This window comes from Anolis carolinensis, unplaced genomic scaffold, assembly GCF_035594765.1.
Source record: "Anolis carolinensis isolate JA03-04 unplaced genomic scaffold, rAnoCar3.1.pri scaffold_14, whole genome shotgun sequence".
Lineage (NCBI taxonomy): Eukaryota > Metazoa > Chordata > Lepidosauria > Squamata > Dactyloidae > Anolis > Anolis carolinensis.
This window is the reverse complement of record NW_026943825.1, coordinates 14,994,802-15,004,051: the sequence shown is the minus strand read 5'-3', so window position 1 is coordinate 15,004,051 and position 9,250 is coordinate 14,994,802. Positions and strand designations below refer to the sequence as shown.

The window sequence follows — 9,250 nt, the reverse complement described above, 5'->3', positions numbered from 1 at the left end:
ATATTTTAGTTCTTGTGGACCGCTGGTCGTCCATGGACCACAGGTTGGGAATCACTAACTTAGGTGAACGACACAATCACAGAAAGTCCCATGAAAGGTTCATCATAGAGTGACCATGAGTTGGGAAAAAAACACTTCAAGGCACACAACAGCAATGCTTCACAACCAGTGACAATTGGCACTTCCAGGACTTCCGGTTTCACTCCAAACGTTCAAGGAACATCCATGGATCCAGGTCCTTAAAGTTGAGGCTTAAACCTAGGGGAAAACCCACCGGACACACTAGTTGCCACTGATGATATGAGAACTAAGCATAATGGTGAACATGTCCTTGAAATGTCAAGGTTCACGTGAAATCCTAAATGGAGCAAACTGTTAGAAAGGAAATGAGATGATCCAGAGCAAATACTGATTAGGTTGGACATCAGTGATGGGGTGGAGTCAACACCACATTGGCCACACCGAAGGCATTTGCTTTGCATCACATTGAATAACAATGATGGTGACAGTTTCCATTCATTCCTACACACTCCTTTAATTGCTTTTCGCTTTGATGTCACAATACTGGGTGTATGGAGCATATTAGTATTAAGGCTCAGGTATTAACCACACACAATTTATAAATGCTCCCTCGATGAGAGATATGGTCAAAGCCAGGCCACGCAATGCGGAAATGAAGCAATACAAGAGGGCATGGACACTTTGCCAAGGGTCACATGATCCTCAGAGGTGCCTCTCATCCTCCAGCAATGGTGGATGATGCCCTATAAAAGGGCGCAGAGGCTTCCCATCCATACACTGAAGCATCAGTTGCTTACGAACTTCCTACACTTGAGCAAGGTAAGGCTGATCCAAGCGAAGAGTGAGAGGTACTAAATTTGGACCTTGGTCCAGTTTGGTGAATTCAGGGATTCTTGTGTGTGTGGATGGTTGAAATCCGTATGTTGATAAATTATGATGGCATATATTAGCTTTATGACAATTTTTTTTTTGGGGGGGGGGGGGTTGTTGTTGAGGAGTCTGTTTCAATCATGGAATGATCAGACCTGCTCAAAAAGACACGCTCTACATGGGGTTGCCTTCGGAAGCTTCAAATGGTCCAACGGACGGCAGCCAGATTGCTCACCAACTCCTCCGTTACACCAGCTCCACTGGCTGCCAATCTGCTACCGAGCACAATTCAAAGTGCTGGCCTTAGCCTATAAAGCCCTAAGGGCTAATCAATACAATGTTCTTCTTTTAACAGATTGTGTTAACCAATAGACATGCCCAAAAAATCGTTTTGAATCGTATATCGGAATTATTTCAGATTGTTCTCGCTTTTTGATACGCATTCCGAGACATTGTCTCACAGTGCAACCAGCAATGTAATTTGAACCATTGTTGGCCCATTCTCTCATTGTCTCTTAATGTTTCGTTAATTCTCCCCCCCCCCAAATATTTTTAATATATTTTTAAAAATATTTTAATTTTTTTTTGTTTCTGCAATCTACCTTGAGTGGGAGCTTAGCGCAGCCTAACATGGCTGCCACTCCCCGGCCAATCAGAAGCTTCCACGATGGACACAAAGGTGGGGGCTAACGTCCTCTGCGTCCACATGGAAGATTGCCATAAAAGCCCGTTGTGTAGCCCTGGCAAGCCATTCTGGGCTGGGCTTTGTGCGGAGAGGGTGGTGGTCATGTCTCCGTTGCTGCGAACGGAGAGCAAGCAAGCCTTGTGTCTGGAGGGAGAGGGTGAAGGGGCCCAGTCTGGCTGTTCCCACAGAGAGGTTTGGAGAAAGGGTTAGGGTTTTGTTGCTGGTTCTTTCACTTAGCAAGGTAATTTCTAGTTTTCAAAGTATCTTTACACTCCTTGCCAGGGCATTGCTTGGCGTGGTGGTCACAGGTCCATTTCTAATTGAATGCATTGGGTTGAGGCTTGTGGGATCACATAGCCAGAGACACCATTAATTTCCAGTGTCCTTCTTGCTTATGAATATAGCAAGGGAATTTCTAGATTTCAAAGTATCTTTGCACAACCTGCAAGGGCATTGCAAATTTGATGAGGATAGCTCAAGAAACGAGGGCGGGAGAGCCCTGTAAAAGTCCCCCCCGGTTCCTTTTTTTTTGGCGATTGTGCATGCGCGTCCGCCATTTTAGAAACATTTAGAATCATTACGAATTTTTGGAAATATCTGAAATTTTTGGGTGAAAAAATCGGAAATGCTTTCTATATCGAAGCGCCAGCGCCCCCTACTTTAGAAATGAGAATTGAAACATTTTTTTCATCGATTGGACATGCCTATTAACCAGCGCCATGTCTGTTTCTGCAAATGGGTGACATTACATAAGCTCATGGAAGGTCATGTTGGGTGACTGGGTGGGGAGCTTCTATGTTACTCTGACCTGATATGAATACTTGGCTGTTCCTTCACAGAACCTCCTTCTGTTTTCTCTTAAAGGCTCTCCCTTTTTTGTGCCGTAACCATGAGCTGTTGCAGTCGTTGTGGTGCACGCAGCGGTTGCTGCTGTTGCCACCGAAGCAAGCCCAGAGTGGTCTACTACGTGAGGAGACAGGTCCCCATGGTGCCCTGTTGCGGCGGTGGGCAGTATTCCTACTCCTACGTCCCTGCAAGAAGTTGCTGCTGTGCCCCTAGGCCCCGTCTGCCCATCCAACAGTGTACCATGCCGGTGAAGAAATACTAAGCACGCCTCAAGGATGTCAAGGAAGCCTGCAAGTCTCAGCCAGCTGGAGGAGACGAGTGAATAGTCAACACGTATTTGGAGACTGTTGTTTATCTTTTGTGCTCATCTTGCCAATGGAAATACCTGCGGCTTCTGTCAACTAAATTATTCAGCACTCTCTCATTCCTTTCACATGATTCCTTGAAAACAAATCCAAATAAGTGGAGACTGGGCGGCTTTATCTTCTCAGCATCTTTTCTTCTGCCGCTGTTCTTTGATGACTCCTTTCTTTGGTGTATACCTTGCCAGCATAATTTGATGTCATGGTCCAATGTTTGTTCTCTCTAGTAACTATAAAGTATCTAGTAACTATAAAGTTCTCAGCATGGTCACTAAACTATAATTATGAGTTCTCCAAGGCAGTGGTTCTCAACCTTTGGTTCTCCAGATGTTTTGGACATCAGCTCGTGTTGTCGATGCTCAAGAATTCTGGGAGAGGAAGTCCTAAACATCTTCAGAACCAACGGTTGAGTACCAATGCCTTAGGCTGAGTCATGGTGTAAGACCAGTTATGATATTTATGTTCTACTTTCACCTGGTGTTTTCTTTTTCCTAATCTGCATACAACAAGCAATAAAATCCTGAAAATCAAGTTCACATTCTTACACTGTCTTATTCCCCTTGAAGTGCTCAAGGGTTCAATTAGAACTCATAGATCCTTCTATACACACAGGCAATGGGCTCTTTCGGTATTGATTTGATTAATATCATGGTCTACTGCAGGGGTTCTCAAACTTTTTCAGCTGCAGAGCCCTTTTTGAAGCAAAAGTTTCTCATAGAACCGCAAAAAATATTTATATATAGTATTATATACTAGCTTGGAGACCCAACGATGCCTGGGTTATTAGAAAAAGGCATTGTTTGTTTTTGGATGTTTGGTATTATCAGTTTGGTGTGGGTGAACTATAATTTCCAAAATTGTGGGTCAATCCTCCCCAAACCCTGCCAGTATTCAAAGTTGGACATTTTGGGTCTGTACACAAAGTTTGGTCCAGAAATGTAATCGTCTGGCTGCAGTGCTCTCTGGATAACAGTGAACTACAGCTCCCAGACTGCAAGTCTGCCAGTATTTACAGTTGGCCATGTTACGTCTTTGTGCTACGTTTGGTCCAGATCTGTCATTGGCTGGGTTCAGTACTCTCTGGATGCAGTTGAATTATGACGTCCAAAATCAAGGCCAATCCCCTGAAGTATGTTCAGTTGGTCATGGAGCTTCTCTATGGTGAGTTTGGTCTTGGTCCATTGTCGGTAGGGGTCACAGTTTCTCTGGGTGCAGGTGAACTATACATCCCTTTTTACCAAACTTCTCCAGTATGTTCTGTTAGTCATGGGGAGTCTTGTGTGCAAAGTTTGGTCTAGGTCCATCACTTGTGGAGGTCGCAGTGGTCTGTTGAAGTTGGAGCCGATTCGGGTGAAGGTACTGCAAATCCCATCATCCGTGGACCATCCTCCCCTAATCCATACCAGGACGTAAATTGGGTCATGGGGCGGGGGGGGGGGGGGTCTGTGTGCCAAGTTTGGTCCAGGCCTGTCTATAGATATAGATAATGTATAGATCAAGCATGGGTGAACTTTTAGGCCAACATAAACTTAACAGTATTTCAGTGGAAGACCCCAGGAGCCATCCACTGGAACTCTTTTTTACCATGCAGAAAACCACAAAGTACCCAACAGATAGCCAGCCTTTGTAATAATAATAATAATAATAATAATAATAATAATAATAATAGGAGCAACCCCAGGGACCATCCAGTTCAACTCTCTTCTGCCATCTAAGAAAAGCACAACCAAAGCACCCTCTGAGAGGTGGGAGGGAAATAGGGTATTGGAAGCAAGCAAGGCAAGGAGTAAAGGATCTGAGTGGTGAGGAAAGTGAGGAAAAAAGGTTTTGGAGATGAGGGAGGCAGGGGAGGGGAATGAAAAGGAAAGAGGGAAAGTTTTATGGGGTAGGGGGAGTAGGAAGGAAGACTAGGGAACCATGGAGCCCCTCAATATGCTTCACGGAGCCTCAAGGGCTCCATGGAGTACAGTTTGAGAACCACTAGTCTTCTGATTTGGGGGTCTGACTACAAATATGGAAGACCAGAGATGAACTCAGAACTATCCCACACTTTGTCCACCCTTTCCATGTGGAAATAATGGAAGAAATGAAACAAGACACAGATTATCTGTCACACCTTTTACAGTCCATTTCCATGGATTGTACCATCCATGGCTTGAAAATACTCCCCCCGTTAAAAAAAAAACTAGCCTTGAATTTGCCAATTTATATAAGGAGCACCACCACTGTATAGAATGGGATTTCAGCATCCATGGATTTTGGAATCCTTGGCGGAATATCCTTGAGTTTAACCCCACGGATACTAAAGAAGTCATGTATTGTTATGTGCCTTTTAGCCACTCTATTCTATCAAAAGCTAGACACTATTCAGACTACGTGAAGTGCTCTCCAACCACTCCGTGTGCCCGTGAAGTTCGTCTCATTTAAAGTCTACTTTGGGAAGCAATAGTGGGATACAAATAAATACGATAATCATGATCTGTCATCCCAAATGTTGACATTAGAAGGAAATCCTCCAAAACCCAAACAGAAATCCTCAAAACTGCTTTGATGGTTACATGCTTTTATTGGAGAAGATATGGAGAACATTGAAGACCCAAGCACCAAGAGGGGAGTGAAGACAAATAGTAAGCATGGCTCCTTTGTTGATGGGAAGACAGTTCAGGCATGGATTACGGAAAACAAGAAGAAAAGTTACAGATATGGTTGAAGGAGCCAGGTAAGAAGATTTGGGCAATTCAGATGTGCTAGAAAGCAGACATGATGAACATGGTTGAGGGATAGGTGAAAGATTTCGAGACTTCCTTGGACTTGAGTGGGCCCCTTAGCATTTCTTGCTCTGGCAACAGGGGGGTGGTGCACAGCAGGAGGATTTGCAGCAGGGAGGTGGTGCACAGCAGGAGGATTGGCAGCAAGGAGGTGGTGCACAGCAGGAGGATTTGCAGCAAGGAGGTGGTGCACAGCAGGAGGATTTGCAGCAAGGAGGTGGTGCACAGCAGGAGGATTTGCAGCAAGGAGGTGGTGCACAGCAGGAGGATTGGCAGCAGGGAGGTGGTGAACAGCAAGATTGCTTGCAACAGGGAGCTGGCGCACAGCAGGGAGGTGGTGAACAGCAAGGAGGTGGTGAACAACAAGATTGCTTGCAACAGGGAGCTGGCGCACAGCAGGGAGGTGGTGAACAGCAGGGAGGGGGTGAACAACAAGATTGCTTGCAACAGGGGGGTGGCGCACAGCAAGGAGGTGGTGAACAGCAAGATTGCTTACAACAGGGTGGTGGCGCACAGCAGGAAGATTTGCAGCAGGGAGGTGGTGCACAGCAGGAGGATTTGCAGCAGGGAGGTGGTGCACAGCAAGAAGATTTGCAGCAGGGAGGTGGTGCACAGCAAGAAGATTTGCAGCAGGGAGGTGGTGCACAGCAAGAAGATTTGCAGCAGGGAGGTGGTGCACAGCAGGAGGATTGGCAGCAGGGAGGTGGTGCACAGCAGGAAGATTTGCAGCAGGGGGGTGGCGGGCAGCAAGATTGCTTACAGCTTTGTCCACAGGAACACATTTTCTGGGGTTCAGGTCAAGCTGAAATAGAACCGAGAAAGCTCATGCGTTAACGTTTGCAACATCAGTAAAAGGTGGAATTTACTGCAGAAGTGTAAGAGGGTAGGATGCTCGACAGACTTGAAAACTACCAATTTGAGCTACTATTAGAAATGAATTTGGAAGAGAATTCCAGGGAAACGTCCTCTGACACTTGCCAACTGTTCCCTACAAAGACGGTTGCGGGAAACACAGCAAAACTCCAGTCTCCATTAAGTAAAATTATTGGGCCCAGCTGTGGCGCAGCTGGTTAGTAGGCAGCTGCAGTAAATCACTACTGACCAAGAGGTCATGGGATCGAAGCTCGGGTGGGATTGAGCTCCCAACCGTTAATAGCCTAGCTCGCTGCCCACCTAAGCAGCTCGAAAAACAGTTGCATCTGTTGAGTAGAAAATTCTATGTACCACTTTATGTGAGTAGGCTAATTTAACTAATTTATGACACCATAAAAACTGCCAGCAGCGTGAGGAAAGGAAAGAGGAAGCACTATCATCAAGAACGATGAAGCAGCAGCTCTCCCTGTGGCCGGAATTGAGCATACCCTCATGAAGCTGGAAGCTGGAAAATGTTAAATTGCCTCTATGTGTGTCTATATATTATACTAGCTGTGCCCGGCCATGTGTTGCTGAGGCAAAGTATGGTGGTATGGGAAATAAAGTATTGAGGAATTATCAGATTAGAACTGGATTATATGAGGCCCCTTCTTCACAACTGTATAAAATGCACACTGGAGTGGTTTATATGGCAGTGTGGAGTCAAGATAATCCAGTTCAAGGCAGATAATATAAGATTATAAATGGGTTATATAGCTGTGTGGAAGGGCCTTGAGTCTACACTGCCATATAATCCAGTGCAAATCTGATAATCTGTATTTAGGCAGTGTGGAAGAGGCCTAAGTGAGGCCTAACTTTGTGGGTTGCCAGGAGATGAAGTGGGCGTAGCTTAGCCTTCTAACTGGCAGCAATTGGATAAAAACAATTATTCCTCTCCCTCTAATTAGGACTATTTTTCTTTTCTTTTTGTTGTATGAACATAGAGGCGTGGATGAGGGTTGTGCTGTCAGTTTTCGAGGTTGTGGGGTGTTTAGTTTTGTTGTTTTATCCTAGGCCGAAATTTCATTACCCTTTTCTATATATAGATGTCTAATAATAGCATTGAATGTTTGCCATATATATGTGCATTGTAATCCACCCTGAGTCCCCTTTGGGGTGAGAAGGGTGGAATATAAATATAGCAAGTAAATAAATAATACATTCGTATGGTGGACCCAAGATATAATAAGTTGCAATACCCCCTTTCTACTGCTCTCATTACAAAATTTCAGCACAGATCGTGGGATGGAAAGAGATGGAGAGGCATAAATTGCACTCTAGTGAGGTTCATCAATCAGGATTCTCTCCATACATTATAGGATTGGAGATCCCAGCATCCATCACCTTGGTTCATAGCTCAGTCTGACACTGGAGGCCTGCACCATTCTCAGTCTTGGTCCATAGTGCTATATTTTGTTGACCCACCTCAATAGAGCGGTAAATTTCCACACACAAAGAAAGATGTGGGAATACCTTGTTAAGGAAATCTGTCAAATGCTACTATATCCCACCAACTGTTCACAACAAGCAACAGGAGTCCTCTTACCTTACTTAGGAGTGGTAGATGGTGAAGGCAATTGAAGTGAATGATGGGATGGGAGGTGGGAGCCTTTTTATACAGCTCCCCGATTCCTCTACCAAGGAAATGAGGCAGCCGCAAAAAATGGCCCTTGCGATGAGTGGGTATTCTCACCACTTTGAAATCATCCGCTCCTTGCTGTATTCATGATGAATGGAGTTGGAAACACTATAGGGCCTGTCATTAACTTTTGCTTCATCCCATAAGACTGCAATTTGCTCCAGTGTTAGCACCAGTGTTAGCATCCACGTGGCTCCTGGAATAGGATGGATAGAGAATAGGGTCATGGAGATGCCAACTGAGTTGTTCTCCAGGAACTAAGGATGGTCACCTTGAGGATGAATCAACCAAAGGGTCTCACCACGGGTTTAATACACTCAGAAGCATATGGATTATACGTTATTTCCTTCTGCATACATACGGACTGCAGGGCATGGCTAATAATTATACTCCTTGGAGTAGGAACATGGTACCCGGCCAAGTCTCAATTAATACCCCAAGAAGCAATCCATGGTGGCAATAGATATAATCAATGGACATTAGAGAAAAGTGCCAGATGGCTGTCACTATTGTACATCAAGGGTATGCTATGCATGCCTCTTCACCAGAATAATATCACAAGATTCCTATTTTTAGTCACTCTCATTCTTGATGGAGTCCTCATCCCACAACTGTAAAGTCCATTTCAAGGAAAGGGAAAGAATAATAATAATAATAATAATAATAATAATAATAATAATCTTTATTTATACCCTGCCACCATCTCCCCAATGGGGACTCGGGCGGCTTACATGGGGCCATGCCCAGAACAATACAATTTGACAGGATATTTTTTAAAAAAACAACAATAATACAGGATGAATATTCCTTACCCAGAAATCCAAAACCTGACACATTGCATGGCTGAGATAGTGACACTTTTGCTTCCTAGTGGTTCAATGGACAGCTGGTCCTCTGTATCCATAAATTCTGCATCCATGGATTCAAACATCCACGGCTTTAGATATATATATTTTTTTAATCTCAAAAGGAAAAGCCTGATTTTGCCATTTTACATAAAACACACCAGTAAAGACTTTCTGCATATATTTCAGATTTCAATATTAATGTCAAAAATACGTAGCATGATTTTACAAAGGATTCGTGCTACATTAGAACAGTAAAGACAAATATCAAGTAAATATTAAATAACCAAAAAAAAAAAATA

At 44.2% G+C, this 9,250-nt stretch overlaps 1 protein-coding gene and 1 long non-coding RNA gene across 2 annotated transcripts; one reads left to right on the top strand and one right to left on the bottom strand.

The window, feature by feature from the left end:
• Positions 1-795: 795 nt before the first annotated feature.
• Positions 796-3,315, top strand: LOC107983372 (uncharacterized). Its single transcript, XR_001730811.2, has 2 exons — positions 796-840; positions 2,441-3,315. It is a non-coding gene; the product is annotated as an uncharacterized LOC107983372 (long non-coding RNA).
• A 1,252-nt stretch (positions 3,316-4,567) lies between these two features.
• On the bottom strand, positions 4,568-8,625 carry LOC103280369 (keratin-associated protein 4-3). The gene has a single exon (XM_008119133.3). The coding sequence runs from the start codon at positions 6,332-6,334 to the stop codon at positions 5,609-5,611; it is 726 nt and encodes a 241-aa protein (XP_008117340.2). The 5' UTR covers positions 6,335-8,625; the 3' UTR covers positions 4,568-5,608.
• Between the last annotated feature and the right edge of the window lie 625 nt (positions 8,626-9,250).